Source organism: Cinclus cinclus, chromosome 22, assembly GCF_963662255.1.
Source record: "Cinclus cinclus chromosome 22, bCinCin1.1, whole genome shotgun sequence".
NCBI lineage: Eukaryota > Metazoa > Chordata > Aves > Passeriformes > Cinclidae > Cinclus > Cinclus cinclus.
In genome coordinates this window covers 570,047-591,120 of record NC_085067.1, presented here as the reverse complement: position 1 = coordinate 591,120, position 21,074 = coordinate 570,047, and the positions used below count along the sequence as shown (strand labels likewise).

At 50.0% G+C, this 21,074-nt stretch overlaps 1 protein-coding gene across 3 annotated transcripts in view; it reads left to right on the top strand.

Annotated features, from left to right (window-relative positions):
• Positions 1–19,422, top strand: part of SGSM2 (small G protein signaling modulator 2) — a 40,629-nt gene extending 21,207 nt beyond the window's left edge. The window contains exons 7-24 of one of the 3 annotated variants that reach the window (XM_062507049.1): positions 1,260–1,394; positions 1,810–1,934; positions 2,229–2,296; positions 2,662–2,822; positions 3,321–3,450; positions 7,497–7,647; positions 8,197–8,261; positions 9,841–9,986; positions 10,415–10,543; positions 13,050–13,232; positions 13,580–13,858; positions 13,895–13,954; positions 14,601–14,725; positions 15,166–15,248; positions 15,714–15,823; positions 16,266–16,362; positions 17,112–17,279; positions 17,578–19,422. In XM_062507049.1, coding sequence (XP_062363033.1) covers positions 1,260–1,394; positions 1,810–1,934; positions 2,229–2,296; positions 2,662–2,822; positions 3,321–3,450; positions 7,497–7,647; positions 8,197–8,261; positions 9,841–9,986; positions 10,415–10,543; positions 13,050–13,232; positions 13,580–13,858; positions 13,895–13,954; positions 14,601–14,725; positions 15,166–15,248; positions 15,714–15,823; positions 16,266–16,362; positions 17,112–17,279; positions 17,578–17,666 — 2,304 coding nt within the window. In that variant the 3' untranslated portion in view covers positions 17,667–19,422. Of the gene's footprint in view, positions 1–1,259; positions 1,395–1,809; positions 1,935–2,228; positions 2,297–2,658; positions 2,823–3,320; positions 3,451–4,799; positions 4,935–7,496; positions 7,648–8,196; positions 8,262–9,840; positions 9,987–10,414; positions 10,544–13,049; positions 13,233–13,579; positions 13,955–14,600; positions 14,726–15,165; positions 15,249–15,713; positions 15,824–16,265; positions 16,363–17,111; positions 17,280–17,577 lie in introns of all 3 variants that reach the window. The other 2 variants (XM_062507048.1, XM_062507050.1) reach the window with 2 other exon arrangements.
• The last annotated feature ends 1,652 nt before the right edge of the window (positions 19,423–21,074 follow it).

The following is a 21,074-nucleotide window of genomic DNA, read 5'->3' as shown; positions in this document are numbered from 1 at the left end:
CTGTGCAGTGCTGTGCTGTGCAGTGCTGTGCTGTGCAGTGCTGTACTGTGCAGTGCTGTGCTGTGCAGTGCTGTACTGTGCAGTGCTGTGCAGTGCTGTGCTGTGCAGTGCTGTGCAGTGCTGTACTGTGCAGTGCTGTGCTGTGCAGTGCTGTACTGTGCAGTGCTGTGCAGTGCTGTGCTGTGCAGTGCTGTGCAGTGCTGTGCAGTGCTGTGCTGTGCAGTGCTGTACTGTGCAGTGCTGTGCAGTGCAGTGCTGTGCAGTGCTGTGCTGTGCAGTGCTGTGCTGTGCAGTGCTGTACTGTGCAGTGCTGTGCAGTGCTGTGCTGTGCAGTGCTGTGCTGTGCAGTGCTGTACTGTGCAGTGCTGTGCAGTGCTGTGCAGTGCTGTGCTGTGCAGTGCTGTGCAGTGCTGTGCTGTGCAGTGCTGTACTGTGCAGTGCTGTGCTGTGCAGTGCTGTACTGTGCAGTGCTGTGCTGTGCAGTGCTGTGCTGTGCAGTGCTGTGCAGTGCTGTGCTGTGCAGTGCTGTGCTGTGCAGTGCTGTGCTGTGCAGTGCTGTACTGTGCAGTGCTGTGCTGTGCAGTGCTGTACTGTGCAGTGCTGTGCTGTGCAGTGCTGTGCTGTGCAGTGCTGTGCAGTGCTGTACTGTGCAGTGCTGTGCTGTGCAGTGCTGTGCTGTGCAGTGCTGTGCAGTGCTGTGCTGTGCAGTGCTGTACTGTGCTGTGCTGTGCAGTGCTGTGCAGTGCTGTGCTGTGCAGTGCTGTGCTGTGCAGTGCTGTACTGTGCAGTGCTGTGCTGTGCTGTACTGTGCAGTGCTGTGCTGTGCTGTGCAGTGCTGTACTGTGCAGTGCTGTGCTGTGCTGTACTGTGCAGTGCTGTGCTGTGCTGTGCAGTGCTGTACTGTGCAGTGCTGTGCTGTGCAGTGCTGTGCTGTGCAGTGCTGTGCTGTGCAGTGCTGTGCTGTGCAGTGCTGTGCAGTGCTGTACTGTGCAGTGCTGTGCTGTGCAGTGCTGTACTGTGCAGTGCTGTACTGTGCTGTGCAGTGCTGTGCTGTGCAGTGCTGTGCAGTGCTGTGCTGTGCAGTGCTGTGCTGTGCTGTGCAGTGCTGTGCAGTGCTGTGCAGTGCTGTACTGTGCAGTGCTGTGCTGTGCAGTGCTGTACTGTGCAGTGCTGTGCTGTGCAGTGCTGTGCTGTGCAGTGCTGTGCCCTGCCCTGCCCTGCCTGCCCTGCCCTGCCTGACCTGCCCTGTGTGTGTGCAGATCCGGAAGCGCCACTCGAGCGGCAGCGCGTCTGAAGATCGCTTTGCTGCTTCGGCGCGGGAGTACGTGGAGTCCCTGCACCAGAACTCCCGCACGCACCTCCTCTACGGCAAGAACAACGTGCTGGTGCAGCCTGTGAGTGTGTGCAGCTCGGGGCTGGGGCTGGAGGGGGCACGGATGTGGCTGGGGGTAGAGCTCGGGCATGGCAAGGGCTCGCTGCAGTCTGTTCTCAGCACAGAGCTGCCTTCTGCTTGGCTCTCCTGTGCTGGGGTAGATTTGACACAAGGCAAATGCCTGACCACTGTCCACGAGCAGGAACAAACATCCTGGACTGTATTTCATAAACCAGCTCACTGTATTGTAGTTTTTCCCCTCTTTCCAGTAGCACTATCGTATACCAGTACTTTTGCTGTTAGGGTTTCCCTCAGCACTTCCCAGATACTGCAGCTTTGGAACTTGCATGGCATAGAAAGACTGCAGCATGTATTTTATGCAGCTGTTTTGTGCACTTGAGTCACCTGGTTTGTCTGTTTGTTGTTTCTGTGAACAGAAGGATGACTTGGAGGCAATTCCTGGGTATCTCTCACTTCATCAATCAGCAGATAGTTTGACATTAAAATGGACTCCAAACCAGCTGATGAATGGAACCCTTGGAGATTCAGAACTGGAGAAAAGGTACTCATTGCATTCAGGAAAGATGGGAAGCACTTTGTTGCACACACAGTGTAACCTGCTGGGGGGCACCAGGAAAGAGGGGAGGAGGGAAGCAGAGTACAAACCTGCTACCAGAATATCCAGTGTGGAGAAACTAGCTTTCCGTTGCCATTTACTTGACTAATAATTTGCTTTAATTGACCAAATTTCATAAGCAGTTATTAATTTAGCAGGGTCTTTCTATCAGGTGCTTGGAATTGCAAGCATTCCTGAATATGGAAAAAACAATGTTTCCTGCACTCTCCTCCCTTTCAGTGTTTACTGGGACTACGCATTGATTGTGCCACTGAGCCAGATTGTCTGCATCCACTGCCATCAGCAACGTAAGCATAACCCTTAAGCATCTATTCCTTAAACACAGACAAACAGGAGAGCCATTTGAGTGGTTGGTTTTCCTCCCTCAGTGTTGGGAACATCTCTGACTAGTTCTGGCCGTGTGGGAATGAATGTTAAAATCTCCAGTCCCAGGTGATAGAGGATAACAACTGTATGAGGCTTTCATAGTTTGCTGTATCTTGAGTTTCTTTAGGACTAAAGGGCTGATGTTGTCTTTACATCACACTGTGCCTTCCAAAGGTTTATTTGCCTATTTAGAGATGATCCCAAATAAAATTTACTTAGAAGGTAAGAGCAGAAAAGTGAGGCTCTGATGTAACAGTGTGGACTCCCCTTGTCCTCCTTGCAGCAGAAAGCAGATGGACATTAGTGCTGGTGAGTCAGGATGGGACCCAGAGGCCTCCACTGCACTTCCCCCAAGGAGGGCACCTCCTCGCCTTCCTGTCCTGCCTGGAAAATGGGCTCCTGCCCCGTGGCCAGCTGGAGCCCCCACTGTGGTCCCAGCAAGGCAAGGTACTGCTTCTTCTGGTGAGCTCTTGGGTGAGGCTGGTGTTGATATCTCTGCTCCACAGGGTCTGGGCACTGACTTCCAGCTGCTTTATGGTAAAGTAGGATGCAAAATAACTCAGTTTTGTCCAGTTTGCTTCTTACACACGTGTTCTGTAAAAATTGTTCATAATTTCATTACCCCATTGAGCAGGGAGCTGGAATCGGCTGTTGCATCAAGATGGAATCCCACACAATAGAAGTGAGACTCAGATGGGCTGGGCAGAGCTGCTGCCAGCTGCTGCTGGGGTGCCCAGCTCCCATAGATTACAAGAAAAGGCTGGTTTAGAGCACACAGAAAAGTAGTATTAAGTACTCCTAAACCACCAGCTGTATATGACTCCACTTTTTTCTCCCACACCTCCTCCCAGCATTGAAAGTTTGGAGATTTAAGATGCAGTACTTAGTTTGTTGTACTCTGTTAGTCACTCCTAGATGAATGTATGGAATTCTTATTTTCTCTAGGGCAAGGTGTTTCCAAAGCTTCGAAAACGGAACAGCAACAAATCAGTGGACCTGGAGGAGATGCCAGCTGAGGACACATCCACAGACTATGTCTTCAGAATTATTTATCCTGGACACAAGCACGATAACAGTAAGTGCCCCAGTTCTGCTTTGTTTGGAAAAAAAAAAAAAAGCACAAATTAAAAACCAAATCAGGCATCTGAGAAAATCTTGAAGTGATGTCCTGGGAAGTACCTGCCACATTTTTGTAAGGGGGTAAAAAAACCAAAACTCTAATAAATTTCAGTGAGAGATAATTGGGATCAACAGGTACATCTTAGGTTTCCCTAATGCAGTGAGACTTGTTATCTTAAGTGGAAATGGAGCTGAGCTGGGGAATTTTATATTTACTCTGTGTTTTACAGAGGAAGTTTTCAAAATACTCCCCTGGGCTTGCAAACTGAGACTGAAACAAAATAGACTGCTTGACGAGCCAAGAGCAGTTTTGCTCCTGAAATGAGGATATTTTTAGTGGCCACAATGCTTGCTCATAATGTTGTTATTAGGGAAAAAAATCCAGCCATAAACTCTTAAAAGTACCCCAAGAACTCCCTGGGCTAAGTTTTTCTGGCTTGGAAGCACAAACTTAACAATGGATAAATAAAGGCCCTTCCAAGGGGACTAAATGAATTCCCAAGCACCAAACCACCTCATGTCATCAATGAATACAAATTCCGTAACATGCAAGAGGGCATTTGAGCTAGTTCTCAAGCAGCATGTTCAGTTTTATTCCCCTTGTCAAAGAAGCAAGAATTTCCTGGGAAGATCAGAGCCTAAAGTTTACAGGGGATTCAGAGTTACTGCTCATACTGGGACTTAGTGCAGCTGAGAAAGCAGCAGGAGTCTCCTCTGCAGCCTCCTACCCTGGGCCTGGGCCACAGTGCCTGCTGGGCTGTGTCAGGGCTCCTGGGCTGGCACAGGTAAGTCCATGCACACACCAGCAAAGCACCTGGTGCCTTGGCCTGGTGCAGGGGCTGCAGGTGCTGTGCCAGGCGGGAACTCTGCCTGTCTGCAGAGCCACACACAGCTGGGAGCGAGGGTTTGCAGTCCAGATGCATCTGGCACAGGTTTCAGAGAAAGGGCCACGGCATTGCTAAGGGCACAGTGAAGGACAGAAGCTAGCTGGAACCTAGAATTCCTGTGGAGCTTTGCTCAGAAGCATACTCAGCTGCTGCAGGCTGGCACTGGGATCTTCCTCCCTTGCCATGGTGTGCCATGTGTGTCTCTCAGCCTGTGCACACTCAGGCTGGCCTGAGTTTGGTGGAGCATGCTTTGTTTCTGTAAGAAACTCGGTTTTCACACCCATTTACAAGAGCTTGTCCCCTCCAGCAGAGGGCAGGATTCAGGTCCTTTGTCTTTGCTGACCATGTCCTTTTGAGCTTTCCCACAGCATTGAGTTCTTTCTTCTTATGCTCCTCTTTCACTATTTTCTTTGAGCAGTAACTATTAACTACCACCACTTAGCTGCCAGCCGCTCTACCTCTGTTGACGATGATGAGGAGGAGGAAGATAAGCTACACGCAATGCTATCAATGATCTGCTCTCGGAACCTCACAGCTCCTAATAGGATGAAAGGTTTTTATCCTCCTCCCCCTGTGTCCCAGAGCTCTCTTGCAGCTCCTTCCACTGATGCATACAACAGTGTTGGCATTATTACAGGGAAAGACTTCACTCACACCATGAGATCTGGAGATGGAGGTGACTGTGCAGAGAGGCTGGGAATGGCTCACAGCCTGTGGGGAGTGGGAACAGCATCTTCCCTCTCCCTCCATGTGTGTGCTGCTGAGCAGCAAACCTCCTCTCCTCTGGGGCTTCCTGCCCCACCTTCACAAAGGCTGGATACTAGAGCAGGTTCTCAGGAGAGAAGAGGGAGTGTAACAGCTTTGTGATCTCACAGATGAGGTAGCAGAGTGTGCACAGAAGGCTATGTGGAGATGCAGTGCCTGTCTGGGGTTGGTGCTTCCATTCCACTTGAATCCATAGCCTGGGGGGGGATTCAGAGGATCAGCTGTGAACTCAACCACCCTCCACTAATTTGTCATCTATCTCTTCATATTATTTAAGTTGGTATTCTCAAGGTGTGTGTGCATTTGGCATCCAGTAGTTCAGCTCTGAATGCTGAGAAGTCCTTGCTTTCTCTTATACTCTGGACTGGTGGGACTGGATGCAAGAGACAATAATTGCCCTGCATCTCTGTACAGTGGCAGAGTGCTGGGTTAGGCAGGGTATGAACAGGTGTTCAAAGAGAGCCTCAATTCTTCTGGGCTGCCCACACACTTATCCCAAGGGAGCAGCCCTTGGAAACTGATAAAGCCCAGCCCAAGTTAATAAAGAGTTCTTGGAAGGCAGGGACAGAAAGAAGTTCCGCAAACAGTGTTTCCCTTGAAAAATGACACTGTTTAGGAAGTTTCAGTGTGTCCTAACCGATTGTGCCTGGATATGGGCAAAAATGGGAAGAACATTTAACTACCACATACACATTAAGCATAAGGAACACAATTTAGTCTTTAGTCAGTTGATAGAACATGTAAATTATCCCACAAGAATGGCTGTCAGGAGTCTGCTTTTGATTATTTAATCTTGAAGGGGATGGTAGAGGTAGGGATGTGTCTGGGAGTAGCCTGGCTGGGCTGCTGTCTCTTCAGCAGCCCCATCCCATAATGACAACACTGTTGTAGCAGGTTTGCCAGCCATCTGCTTTGACATTTTGCAACATGCTCGACTTCTGCATGTAGCTGAAGTTACAGATAACACCACTACAGTTAAATAAAAGATGCTGTTCACTCTAATTCTTCACTAATTCAGGTACCTTTCATCTGAATCTTTAGGTTCTGTGGGGTTCTTTCCTTGTTTCTCTAAAAAACAGAATAAAAACCTAAAACTGAAAAACCCAATTTTCCTGTCTACAGAGGAGAGGCAAGAACTAAAATGATCTAAAAATGTTTATTCAGTGGTTTTTATTTGAACCCAATAAGAAGCTGCAATAAAGACTGGGTCGTTCAGCTCCTTCCTGAAGAATTAAGGTGAAGAGCATTTTTGCATCACACTTTGTTTTGTGAAATGAAACACACATGACTGCTTCCGCATGAGCCTGTGCTTTTTCTGTTAACAAATGGGTTTACTCCATTCCTCCCTCACCTCTGCCCACTTTCTAATAGGCACTCCTAAAATGCTTTGTGCTACCTTGATTTAAAATGCATGAGATGGTTTGGAATTGCCCCCCCCCCCCCGCCCCAACAGATATCTGTTGTAAAAGCACGGCCCAGGGGATTGGATTTTGCTTGTAACTGTTAATTTAGTGGCATTCTTTATAACATACATTATTATATTTCCCTTAATTTTAATCATGGGTGAGCTGAAAGGCCAGTTATTTATTACAAATCAAAAACTTTGCAAGTTCAAATGCCAGCTGGGAAGGCTGAGGAGCTGAAGCCAATCTTTCTGAAGGGAGCTGCTGATTTTTTTGATTTGCATTTCTGAAGCTGGTTAAAAAGGCAAATAGATTTGGTGGAGCAGGGTTAACCCAGGAAGCTGCATTGTACAGTTGGATCACATACTCCTGTAGAGAGTATCCTTTTATAAATATAGTGTGGACATTAGAAGGACTGGAACTGTCCTGTGCAGTATTTTAGGATCTGAGGGGGAAAGAAGCATCTTCTGAAAGTAACTGACTCAGTTTGCCATAATTTCTTTCGTGCTCCAGCTTTCACTGTGGCTGGACCAGCAGCTCCATGGCTGATTACAGGAACTGCAAAATGGAATTCTGAGGCCTGAATTAAATAGAAGGTTGGGCTAGATGATATCTTCTGGCCATAAATAACATTTCCATAGTATTACACAAGAACCAGTTGAGTTGTTACTGCAGCACCCTTTTCTCTATTCTCTTGAAACATGAACTGGGATGTCCATGGGCAAGAGAGGGGCAAGGGGTGAAGGGGTTTGGTTTCCTCGAAGGGACCCTGCACAGCATGCTGCAGGCCCAGAGCAGTGGTTCTGAGGATGTTGCTCTCCTGTTTCTGGAGCTGAGGTTCAGAGCCTGTTGAGAAGTGAAGCATGAACCATCAGGATGCACAGGAGGAGGAGGGGGAGAGAAGGGAAAAGACTGATGTCCTTCTGTCTTGTTTGCTTTTTCCACAGACACCAGTGAGATGATAGAGATGCAAGGCTTCGGGGCAAACCTGCTGTCGTGGCAGCTGGAGCACTGCAGCCAGGGCTCCTCCTGTATCTCCTGTTCCATGGGCAGCTCTCCCTACGACATTCCCAGCTGCTGCAACTGCATCCATGACCGGTGAGCAAGCTGTGAGAGAGCTTACCTGGGGTCTGTGTGCATGCCACAGGTAAAAGCAGCAAGGTTTGAGTGGTTGCAGCACTCAAGACAACGAGTTAAGATTTTCAAGTAACAATTTTCAAGTGGTTTCTAACATAAAAAGATGAAGTTAGCAAGAAATTTTGTTTATTAAACTATGTTCAAGTCACATTTTGATAGAAAAATTGCATCTAGTTCTTTTGTCTAGTGTAAAATATTTCAGCTCTCGGAACATTATCTTTCCAAGTCATTAACAATTGAATGAAGGGCAACAGTTCAATTTCACACAGACCTCTACAGTGCACCTACAGCAATTGTGGCTGTGTGTGCCATGGGGAAATCTGCCTGGGGCCAAAATGGTGGTGGGGGAAGTGCTTTAATAAGTGGAGTTCATTATTATTGTGTCCTTTAACAAAATAAATCTTGGTGCAGAGAAAAAAATGCTGTGTGTAGGACACAGGGATCAGCATGAAACTACTGATGCTCTCTGTCCTCACCACCTGCTCTTGTCCTGTTGATGCCTCTCCACAGAACTCCACTAAAGATGTTGTGTGAAAGCATGAAGAGGCAGATCATTTCCAGAGCCTTTTATGGATGTAAGTGGAGCTTCTTATATCTGGCCCACGTGGATATCCATACGCTTATGTAAACAGCATGGGATGTTTGGCTCAGAAAGCAGTCTGACCCTAAAGTCGGGGCAGCTGGGTGGCAGTAACTCAGCGTGTCAGTGTTGGTGAGTTTTGCAGCTGGCAGTGGGAGGGGTGATGAAGACAGAGCGTGGCTATTGCCGGTCTGCGTGTGACCCGTCCGGACCTGCTGCGGTCGCTCGTTGCCAGGACGGGCTGAGTGCGGGCAGGGCAGTCCAGGGGCTGTGGGTCAGGCTGAGGGCAGGGCCGTGGGTCAGGCTGAGGGCAGAGCTGTGGGTCAGGCCCCGGGCAGAGCTGTGGGTCAGGCTGAGGGCAGGGCCGTGGGTCAGGCTGAGGGCAGAGCTGTGGGTCAGGCCCCGGGCAGGGCCGTGGGTCAGGCCCCAGGGCAGAGCTGTGGGTCAGGCTGAGGGCAGAGCCGTGGGTCAGGCTGAGGGCAGGGCCGTGGGTCAGGCTGAGGGCAGAGCTGTGGGTCAGGCCCCGGGCAGAGCTGTGGGTCAGGCCCCGGGCAGGGCCGTGGGTCAGGCTGAGGGCAGAGCTGTGGGTCAGGCCCCGGGCAGAGCTGTGGGTCAGGCTGAGGGCAGAGCTGTGGGTCAGGCTGAGGGCAGAGCTGTGGGTCAGGCCCCGGGCAGGGCCGTGGGTCAGGCTGAGGGCAGGGCCGTGGGTCAGGCTGAGGGCAGAGCTGTGGGTCAGGCCCCGGGCAGGGCCGTGGGTCAGGCCCCAGGGCAGAGCTGTGGGTCAGGCTGAGGGCAGAGCCGTGGGTCAGGCTGAGGGCAGGGCCGTGGGTCAGGCTGAGGGCAGAGCTGTGGGTCAGGCTGAGGGCAGGGCTGTGGGTCAGGCTGAGGGCAGAGCCGTGGGTCAGGCTGAGGGCAGGGCCCTGGGTCAGGCCCCGGGCAGGGCTGTGGGTCAGGCCCCGGGCAGGGCTGTGGGTCAGGCTGAGGGCAGAGCCGTGGGTCAGGCTGAGGGCAGAGCTGTGGGTCAGGCCCCGGGCAGGGCTGTGGGTCAGGCTGAGGGCAGAGCTGTGGGTCAGGCTGAGGGCAGGGCCGTGGGTCAGGCTGAGGGCAGAGCTGTGGGTCAGGCCCCGGGCAGGGCTGTGGGTCAGGCTGAGGGCAGGGCCGTGGGGCAGGCTGAGGGCAGGGCCCTGGGTCAGGCTGAGGGCAGGGCCGTGGGTCAGGCTGAGGGCAGAGCCGTGGGTCAGGCTGAGGGCAGGGCCGTGGGTCAGGCTGAGGGCAGGGCCGTGGGGCAGGCTGAGGGCAGAGCTGTGGGTCAGGCTGAGGGCAGGGCCGTGGGGCAGGCTGAGGGCAGAGCTGTGGGTCAGGCTGAGGGCAGGGCCGTGGGTCAGGCTGAGGGCAGGGCCGTGGGGCAGGCTGAGGGCAGAGCCGTGGGTCAGGCTGAGGGCAGGGCCGTGGGGCAGGCTGAGGGCAGAGCTGTGGGTCAGGCTGAGGGCAGGGCCGTGGGGCAGGCTGAGGGCAGGGCCCTGGGTCAGGCCCCGGGCAGGGCTGTGGCTGAGCTGTCCCTCTCTGTCCCCCAGGGCTGGCACACTGCCGGCACCTGTCCACGGTGCGCACGCACCTCTCGGCTCTGGTCAACCATGGCGTCGTGCCCCATGAGCGCCCCGCCAGCGCCGCCGCCGGCCTCACCAAGGAGGTCTGGAGCAAGTACCAGAAGGACAAGAAGGTCAGTGCCACGTCCCCGAATGTCCGGGCACAGGCTCCACACTTGCTGTGCTGGGCAGGGAGTCACCTGCAGTGGGCTCCAACAAATACCAAAGGTGTTGGACCACAGGGTCACTCACTTCTCAGCTAGTGAGAGAGACTCAGTTCTTACAGTCTCTTCTTTGCTTCTCCTTCGATGATGGCAGTGATAGAAACTAGTATCAAAGCAACTGTTCTATTAAAATTTAGATTATTTTCGTGGAAGGCATGACAGCCTATATTAGACTGGATTTCAGCTAAGGCCCTAAAGGCTTGAATCAAGCTGCAGAATTTATTTAGAGTCCTGCATTTATTTCAGTGCCTCTGTACTTAGTGTGAAGTGTCTCTGAGTGTACCTGAGTTAAATACAGATGTAATGTCTTCAACACCTCTTTCTCCTGGCCACTGCAGAACTACAAGGAGCTGGAATTACTAAGAAGAGTTTACTATGGTGGGGTCCAGCATGAGATTCGGAAAGAAGTGTGGCCATTCTTGTTAGGTCACTACAAATTTGGCATGGCCAAGAAGGAGATGGACCAGGTAAGCCATAGCTTCCATGGAATCTGAGTTACATTGGCAGAGCAGGTTTTGTTTTCTGAATAGCAGCTGTTGGTCTTTATTACTGGGTAATATTCCCAAGGGAAAAGCACTACAGAAAACATGAATACCACATACTAGCAGAGGGGTTTTGATACCATGTTTTAATGTCAGAATGTCGCTAAATGGAAGTTCTTTCTTTCTTGAAATCAGGGAACCTGCATTCAGCTCTGCCTGTGGCATGCACGTGTCCTGAGCACACCCTGTGTCCACTAATTGGTCACTTATAAAATGGGGAGACACTGACATTTGGATGGGAATTTTACTCACCCCTTTCTAATATGGTGTGTTAGCTGAATTAACTTCAGACTGCTTCTTGAAATAACTCCCTTTTCTCCACGGTGCTGCACCTGCATGCATGGACTTCTGCTGGAGCTGGGAACAGCCCAGGTGGACTCTCTGGAGTTACTGAGTGGTGGTAAAACATTGCTTTTCTGTGACATCACCCAAAGATTGGCTGAACTGGATGGAACAGTAATGAGGTTTGGCCTGGAATATAAATGACACATTAATTTGCTTTTCAGTTAGTGTTATTACCAGGGAGATAGCACTCATGCAGTAGCTGATTCTGTTCTGGATTAAATTGATAAGGAGTGGTTTATATATCAAAACATTTGGCATTTGCTAACTCCCAATTACTTTACATGCCAAGGAGTAATTTATGTCCTTGTGAGCACCTGCAGAGCAGAAGGGCAGCCTGACCTCCAGCCTTGCGGACAAATCAGTGCCTTGCAAACAGGGCACTTTATACTAAACATTGCTGTGGCAGTTTGAGTTGTTTTCCTCCCAGTAATCTTCAAAAGCCAGTTCTGAACACAGATAGAGAAACAGAGCCCTTCACTGTTCAAACTGGGTCACAGTCCAGATTCTTCCCCCTGAATCCAGTCATCTTAGTAGATGTTTATTATAGATTTTCTGGCTGTAGTGTGTACATCAGGAGTGTTCTGCTGAGCACTGCTCCATTCTTTTTTTAATCTCAGATTTTCAAGAAAGGCAGGATATTGGAGGTTTCTTGTATAGATTGCATTTTGTTCTCTCTGATCTCCACAGGTCTATGAACTATCAGATTTATGATCCATGTGTAGAAATAAAACGTATGTCTGGAAATGAACAAAAGGACCCAGATGCTTAGTTTTTAGAGTGGGAGATGTGAAGCCATCTCTCATGGATGCTAGCCCCGTGTCCAAAGGGCACATGCATTTGTACAGCTAGAACATAGGGGATTTGGCAAGAAGAGATAAACACTGGAGTGTGTTTATAGGAATTACAGTAAATTCATACAGAGATGTTACAAGATAGGAAGGATCTGATCTGCAGAACACAGGCTCCTACAGAAGATTTTTCTCCCTGAGTTTGTACCCTACTAACCCAGGGGTTCTCTGAACTTACCTGGAATTGTAATGAGCTACTCAGCACCAGTAGTAAATTAGAGTAATAACTGACTCCTCAAAGGAATGGGTTTTTGGAGACTAAAGCTTACAGTGAATATAAGAGTCTGTTAAATGAGGGACATGAAACCAGTCATAACACCTGCATGTACAGGAAACTCATTGTGTCCTTAACTGAAGTCACTGCAGGTGATTTATCATTTTGTCTTCTGATGGTGTTTTTCCACTCCCAGATGTGGCTGTCCTCCAGCCCTCCATAACTGTTGTATTTTATGATTATGACTCGCCAGCTACCTCAAGTGACAAACAGCCTGCAGCTCTGAGCATGAATGCTCAGGTAGCAGCTCAGCCAGCTGAGCATGGACCCTGGAGCCAGCTCACAATTGTGGTTTCTCTTCAGCTCATGACAACTGACAGAGTAGGAAAATTGCTATATGTCCCTTAACAGTTCAAGGGGGTTTCTGTGGCTGTATTTCAAAAGAGAAAGCCACCAGTGACAAAGACCTTTATTCCTGTGGTGCCCAGTGCAGATGGATTTGGCCATGCACAGTGCAGCCACAGGATGGGGCTGTGGGAGCTGAGATTCCAGAGTTTCTCCCAGGATCTGCCTCTGTACAGGCTGCTGTCTGTAAACCTGTGACCTGGAGTTCTTCACAAGGGCTACGGTAGAGCTGGAACAGAGGGGCTGGAAGGAGGTGTGATGGAATTAGGGATAATGTAGGTAGAGGCAGCACTTACTCCCTAGATTACATCTGATTTCTGTGTGAGATTTCACATGACATCTCTTGTTCCATCCTGGGTCACACCACAGCTGGCACAGTGCTGTTGATAATGCAAACACCTGCTTATGTGGATCCTTTCTGGTGCCTACAGTGTTATTAATTCCCTGCATTTAATACCCCACACCTGACTACTCTTCTCCAGTCACAGGCATGTGCTGCTGCAGCAAGAGAGCCTCGGTGTCCTTTGGGCACCTGCTTGAGACCTCTCCCTCCTGTTCCCTCCCAGTGTCAGTGCCTTCTGGCCAGCAGGGCAGTGTCTCAGGATGTCTGTGCCTGCAGGTGGATGCAGACATTGCTCTGAGGTACCAGAAGGTGATGGCTGAGTGGAAGGCCTGCGAGGTCATTGTGAAGCAGCGAGAGAAGGAGTCACACTCAGCCACGCTGGCCAAGTTTTCATCGGGCAGCAGCATTGACAGCCACGTCCAGAGGCTCATCCACAGGGACTCCACCATCAGCAATGATGTAGGTACTCCCTTCCCACTCAGCATCTGGAGTGGGCAGTGCTCAGCATTTGCAGAGGTGCAGCCCCTGGAGGCAGAGTTGGAGGTTAGCACAGCTCTTGAATCCTGGGCAGATGTTGGAGCTGTGGTGTCTCCATGTTAGAGTGAAGAGCGGGTCTGAATTTTGGGTAGCCTACAGCTGTTCTTAAGCAGGACATGCCTAAGGGGCTCTCATGTTCACCTACAAAAGCAGATTCTCTCTCAGCAGAGGAACAACTCTGCAGATCTCTTCCTTGTAGATCCTTCAGGCAGATCCAGCACAGAGCAAATGATCACTGCTACTGAAGTGTTTGTTTTTGCATGTCGCAGGTGTTTATATCTGTGGATGAAACAGACTCAGTGGAGCAGGACCCCAAGGGGCAGGAGGACCCCACGCTGACAGCAGCAGCAGCCCCTGCAGCTGTGGAGTTTGACTCACCTGACTCAGGGCTGCCATCCTCCAGGAACTACTCGGTGACCTCGGGCATCCTGTCCAGCATTGACGATGGCCAGAGCGGCTCCTTCGAGGAGGGGGCTGAGGAAGAAGGCAGCACTGAGGTGGGAAGGACTGAGCTGGGTACACCCTGTGTGCAGAGAGCCAAGGCAGGGGTGCTGCAGGCCCAGGACTCTGTCTCAGAGGAGCAGCTGTGTTCCCAGGTGGATTATTTGGTGGATGTCACCTCTGTCTGCGCTGCGTCCTACACAGTAGGTCACACCTGAACTGCCATCCTCTCTCTGCACAGCATTGCTTTCTTAACAAACCCTGCTACTTATTCAGACAGGATTTAATGAGAGAGAGTCCCAAACTAGAACTACAGCTGGTGGGATGATAACTGAGCAGTTTTGCAGCCAAATAATTGCATCTGGATTTTAATCCAGCAAGAAAAAATTGAGGTTATTTTTTATTTTTTTTTAAAGTAGGAGGGCAAGGCAATCAGTGTGGTACGTTTCTAGCAGGGTGTGGACAACATACTGCTTGTAAGATTCTATTGTTACTTAAATCAAACTAAAACCTCCATCTAGTAAAACTGAACCACAACCTAAATCTAGATTTGAGATGGCAGCACCTCTGTTGCTCTTGCTGTCACACAGCAGCATAATTTTTGCTTCTCTCTGCTGAAGTTATTTAGCTGGAAATAGCCATTTGGAAACAGGACAGGTTTGGCACATTTCCCAGTGAAAATGAATGTGTTTTACCTGGCTTTTTGACAGTAATTGAGTATTTTGATGCCCTCATCTGCTCAGAGTGCAGTTGTACTGTTTCTGGTTTGGTGATTCTCAGACCAAATCTGCACAGAGTTCTGGGAATGCTGTAAACTTGGCAGATCTGACTAAAACTTCTCTGTTCTAGATAGAGTTATTGGACACTGTTGCCTTAAATTTGCACAGAATTGATAAAGATGTCCAGAGATGTGACAGGAATTACTGGTATTTTACTGCTGAGAACCTGGAGAAGCTCCGAAATGTCATGTGCAGGTAATGAGCTTGTAAGCCAAACTGCTTTCACATTTCTGTAACAATCCATAAGCTAATCTATAAACTATAATAATATGCAAATAACAGTCAATAAGAATTCTCAGTAATTAATATGAAACAACTTGCCAGAGGGAGGAACAGGCAGGATGGCAGGTTGGAGCATGGGTCCAAGTTTGGAATGCAGATTTGAGATTTCTCAAATGACAGACCCTATTTTAGAGAACTGTTCTCTGAGTGTACTCTGAGGTTTGGGTTTCTCCTGATCAGGATGATATCTCCATGCTCAGAGGGTCATTTTTTCCAGGCAGCAAACAGTAAAGGGCTGTGAAATACTCTGGAAAGTGTCAGAAGGTTCTGAGACTCACACGTTCAGCAGCTGCTTAGGATTTGATCTCACATATGGAATCAGCCTTTAATACAAGGATTTCTTCTTTCCACAGTTATGTTTGGGAGCACCTAGAAGTTGGTTATGTCCAAGGCATGTGTGACCTCCTGGCTCCTTTGATGGTTATTCTTGACAATGGTAGGAAGGGTTTTCCTTTGGGATATGCTGGTATCCTTAGTGAGGTCTTTCCTTAGAAATGCTGTTTCAGGAATTGTCTGCATTTACCAGGGCTGGGTCACCAGCAAAATCCAACCTGCAGCTCCTGATTTGTGCTTTCTCTACATATGGCTGTTGAAATGACTAACATTAGTGTTCTGGGGCTGCCCTGACCCTCACTGACTTCCAGATTAAATTTTACCAAATTCAGTAAAAGTACTGTGTTCTGGCAGTTGCTAACTCTGAAAAGTCAACTGCAGGCTGGATTATTTGAAACATAACTGGCAAAAATGGTCCAGAGTCAGGAACCAACCTCTGTGTGATCTAAATCCTGGGATTCAGAGAACAGCAAAGGGAAAGATCCTGTTTTTCCCAAGCCCTGCAGTTCCATTATTTTGGTTCAAGTCCCAGAATTGCCAGCACTGAGTGTCTGCCCTGTCCCTGCAGATCAGCTGGCCTACAGCTGCTTCAGCCACCTGATGAAGAGGATGAGCCAGAATTTCCCCAATGGAGGTGCTATGGACACACACTTTGCCAACATGCGGTCCCTCATCCAGGTGAGGCTGGTTTAAGGGCATCTGAAAGAAGACAAGGCTATGGGAGAGGCTCGGGACTTGTCTGATGCCACAGGGAAGAGTCAGAGCTCCAAGGAGTGGGGTTTAGACTTTAGAGCTGGGCAGGAGTTTGGGAGTGATTTATGGAGTTACAGCCAGAAAGCAGAAGTGAGGGTGGAGATGGACATTTGCCACTTGTTGAAAACCAGCAGGATCTACCCCTTGTTCCTTGGCCCTTTAAAGTCGTGGTGAAGATGGACTGTGACTCCTGAGCTCAGCACTGGGTCAGGGCACCCAGGTCACAGCACTGGCACACACAGCAAAGGGCTGTTCCTGTGCTGAGCAGCTGCTCTGAGCACAGGAGGAGGAGCAGAGTGGGAGTCCAGCACCTCTGCCCTTGGCTGCTTTCAGATCACATCCTCACAGCTGATATTTTCCATTCTAGATTCTGGACTCAGAACTTTTTGAATTGATGCACCAGAATGGAGATTACACTCATTTTTACTTCTGCTATCGCTGGTTCCTGCTTGACTTTAAAAGAGGTAATAATGTTCTGTGCCTTGTGTTTAGAGTTGTGTAGAACTGTAACAGCTCTGTGTTTTGGTGTGAGTGTCTGTCACGATGGTGAGTGGTGGCTGGGATCACTGCAGAGTTTGTAGCCAGGAAAAGTAATGCAGCTCTGAGATGAAACAGCACTGAAATGAGTCCAGGCTTAGAAAGGGGAGTTGCAAATTCCTGATAGTGTCACTGAAGCCAAATTCCTGCCCAGTACAGATGGCTATTTGTTCAAGAAGGTGATCCCAGTAAGCTCTGATGCCTCCTGCCTGTGATAACAAGGAGCAGCTCAGCAGGAGCTCAGGAGCTGCTGTACTTTGAGTGAGATGCCCTGTATTGAGTGGGAGCACCCCTGGATCCCAGGATCCTTGCAGAAGCACACTCCAGCAGAGTTGGTGCTGACAGGCCCACTGCAAAGCTGAGATAACACCTGGACACATGTTCAGGCCTGCAGCAGCCTCCTGTGCTGCTCTCACATGGTCACTGTGGTTCAGGGACCTTCCTGGGCTTGGCTCTGCACCACCCCACCTCCAGGCTGTGCTAGTTGTTCTTGAAGCCAGTTCTTGAAGCCTTACCTGCACAAGTGACAGGAGGTGGCTGGAGGAGAGAGGGAGAGGAAAGGGAGGAGTCATCAGGGTCTGGTCATGGCTGAGTGAGGGCTGTAGACAGTGGTGAGAGAGGAGGGACGTGGTCAGTTGAATAATCAGATGCTCTTGTAATGTTTATTCCCATTCAGAATTGTTGTACGAGGATGTATTTACAGTGTGGGAAGTTATTTGGGCAGCAAAGCACATCTCTTCAGAACATTTTGTCCTTTTCATTGCCTTAGCACTTGTGGAAGTTTATCGAGAGATTATCCGTGATAACAACATGGACTTCACTGATATCATCAAGTTTTTTAATGGTAAGAGCCATTTTGATAAAAAGTAATGAGACTTTGCTCCTTGTCCCTTCCTGAGAGTGTCTGGTACAGTTCTTGTTGTGACAAGCCCCTGCTCATTTTAAGCTCTGAGTCTCAGTGCCAGGTCCTGCAGCACAAGGGATTCATCCACTTCTGTCTTTAATTCTCCAAAACCAACCCCCTGGAACGCTCTGGGATTGCTGCTTGTTACAGTAATTAATTAATGCTACTGCTACAGGAATATCAGTGGCAGGGCAGGACAGTGATGCTGACAGTTCAGATGTTTGTCTGTGTCTCTTAGAAATGGCTGAGCACCACGATGCTGCAGAGATCCTGAGGATAGCCAGAGACCTTGTCTACAAAGTGCAGACACTGATTGAGAACAAGTGACCATGGACAGGCTGTCCTGGGGCCTCGCTGGGAGCCACTGGATGGAGCATTCCTTGCACTGTAATTCCAAATGGTGTTTTAATTGCATCTTCCATGTAATGTAATAAATAGTGAGGAGATGGTAACAGACTTTTAAAACCCAAACTTTCCCTTCACCAGATGAGGTTGGTGTTTAATAGTCCTTGTTACACTCACTTTGTATTTCTAGACAAAATCTTTTTGCATTCTCTGTTTCCCTCTCTAGAAGACATCTGTCTACATCTTTGTGATGTTGAAAGGGGGGATTTGACAAACTGCAGCATTTCTGTTTTGACTTACTGCACCTGTAAAGCCTGGATGCACTTTGCTTCTCTACCAGAAGCTGCTGTGGAGGCAAGGCTGGGCCCACTGCTGCAAGCACTGGATTGGGTCCTTGGAGGAGCACGGTCCTGGACTGTCTTTGCCTTGAACATGGAAGAGAATGTGTCTAAGATCATGTAGCTAAAACATTTGGGTTTGTATTTAGCAGTGATTAAAGCTGATAAGTTTCCTGGCTGGGAGAATGGCCTTAACCTAAATGCCACAGTTCATGGGAGCAGTGAGGAGCTCTTGAGCTAAAACAACAGTTTGGCCTTGGCTGACTGGCTCACACTGCTCAGTCTTCATAGCCCACACAGACCTGCCTTTGTTTTGCTTTGCAAACTGACCCTGTGCCCACTCCCAGCTGCCAGGCCCTGATCTGTGTTGCTCAGGTGAGCAGGTTCAGCCCAGGGACAGGACCCTGCTCAGGCTGGCAGCTCCTCTGCTCCTGTGCTGTGCAGAGCCATGGATTCACATCCCATGGAGAGCAGATGGCAGTGCCCAGCCCCCTCCAGATCCCTCCCTGCCCTGCAGAGCTTGCAGGGGAGAATGTCCATGGGGTCCTGCAGACACAAACCAGGTGCTGGTCTCTGAGCAGGACCAGTCCCTGCCAGGGGAAGGAGCTGGAATTGCTGGGGGGCTCTTGAGTTGCTGCTGCAGCCCCTGCTCAGGTGTGGAGCCCTCCATGTGCCCCAGGACTGTCTGTGCCCCATGTGTGGGGAGTGGCAGGGGCTGGTGGGGAACCGGGCTCCCACCAGGATTGTTGGGCTCTGCTGGGGCTGCTGGCCTCCTCTGCACTGCAAGGGGGACAACTCTCACCTGTGCTCTACTTGCTTTCCCCAGCTGTGTGTGCTGCTAAGTGGAAGTGTATCTCTGGGTCAGCCAGAGGAAGGGAGGAGGTTCTTGCCCACAGAGTCAGCTGCAGATTCCAGGGATACTTAGGAGCCATGCTCCTGGCACAGAATGTCCTGCAGCCCCTGGCCCAGCCCTGTTCCCAGCCCTGGACAGGTCCGAGCTCATCCCCAGTCCCAGCAGTGCCCAACCTCCACAGCCCCCACGGCTGCTCTGCAGTCCCAGAAGTGCTCCAGGTGTGTCTGTCAGTTCACCTGAAAACTGAAAAAGTATTTTTTAAAACAATGAAAAGAGTGAGAAAAACCTCCAACTCCCAGAGCCTGGGGAGTGATGGATGTACAGATAATACTGCACTATTTTCCTTTGGTATGTTGGGAATGTTCTGTACAGCTGTTTCACACAAACCCAATCTGTGAACTTTGCTGTATTTGTTAGAACATTCTGTCTGATTGGATTTTATCAATGTTGTGTATTATTTATTTTTGTTGGGAGCAGACTATTCTCTTTATTGCTCAATTATTTATGTTTAAATGTAACTTATGAATAAATACTTATTGTCAAGGCATCCTGTGGAGCTCTTTGGGAGCGATTTCTCTCCCCCCAAGGTGATTCCAGCAACAGAACAGGGATGAGGCTGTCTGGGAGGACAGGGTGAGATGTAATTAATGTTTCTCTGATGAGCTGCATAAGCTGTAGTGCTAAAGGCAATAAATAGGGCACCATTAAGTAGACTCCTGAGGTTCCTTAAATGATTTTAAGGGCAGCTTTCATGTACCCACTGGCTGAGCCTGAGCCAGCCCAGCCCAGAAACAGAAATAGGCTTATGGCAAGTGCTAAAAAGTAAAGTTTCATCCTGAAATTTTAGGCCTGCATTGAATTCAGCCCCACCCTGACCTGCTGCCCCCAACACCACCGTGGGGTTTGACTTGCCCAGTGCTGGATGATCGTCCACGTCCTTCACATCCAAGGGAGCAGAACCTGGGACTGCAGCACCTGCAGGACAGAGAGCAGCCCCATATGAGGCAGGGCTGGCTGGGCTGGTCACCCTGTACAGCCCCAGCCCACGGCACAAGGACTCCCTGAGGAGGGCTGGGAGAGTCTCAGCAGGAGGGTCCAGGGAACGAAGCTGCTCTGCTGGGACCCCTGTGCCCTGCAGCAGTGCTGGGATGGGCTCCTCAGCAGGAGAAGGGCACAGGACGCTTCCCCAAGTTCTTACACATTCCTGAAGCTGCAAAGGCTTTGCTTTCCCCCTGCACAGCGCTGCTGGATGCAGACACACACACGGCCCTCGGGCAGCTCTGTGCCCGGGCTGGCTGAGCTCCAGCCCCGTGGATCCGTGGCACGCACCTGGAGCGGCTCCGGAGGGAGGGAGGCACTGCTCTTCAAACTGGGAAATCACAAAGTGAGGGATCTGCATGCGAAACATAGGGAAGCAAATGCAGAAATCTCTTTCTGATTTCAGTGCATGTTTATTTCAGTTTTATATTTATTTCAGGCAAGTGCTTATTACATGGATATCATTCATGTTGGATACCTAAATTCTGGAGCATGAAGAGCCAGTATTGTACAGCTGAATAGTAAAAATACAATATGTACAAAATTAGTTGCTTTTTCACATAGCAGATGTATCCAAACACATAAAAATCTTTACAGTCTAGTTCGTCAATATTCAGTATTTCAGTAAATTGGTAACACAGTGACACGTCCTCACTGTAAACACAGACTGCACCTGCCCAGGTGAGCGCGACTCGGGGGCTCCTGTGAGGTGCAGGGGAGGGTCGGGGGCTCCGGGCCAGCGACGGCAGCGACTGGGCTCAGGCAGCAGCTCCAGTGACACATTCCTAACGCGGGGAGCACGGCGAGACTAAATAAATAAATCAACGCTTTAGGCAGGAGGGAGGGAGATCGCCTGCGGTGACAGAGCAGGGGGTCCCCGCTCCCACCACGGCTCCTCACCCAGCGATGCCCAGGCCGGGGCCTGACCAGAAGCCAATAAATCATCGGGTGGTCGCATCAGTCCCCGATTTCTCGCTCTGTCAAGCCCCACCGCTCTTTTGGCTCAGGTTGTTAAGGCGTATCCATAAGGCATTCGCTCCCGGTGGCCAGCACGGGCCAGCGCCGGCCACAGCGACAGAACCTCGGGGAGGACGAGCCTGCCAGGCAGGGAAATCCCACAACAGGAGTCCGGGGCACTTCCCTGCGGAGCCGCGGTGAGCA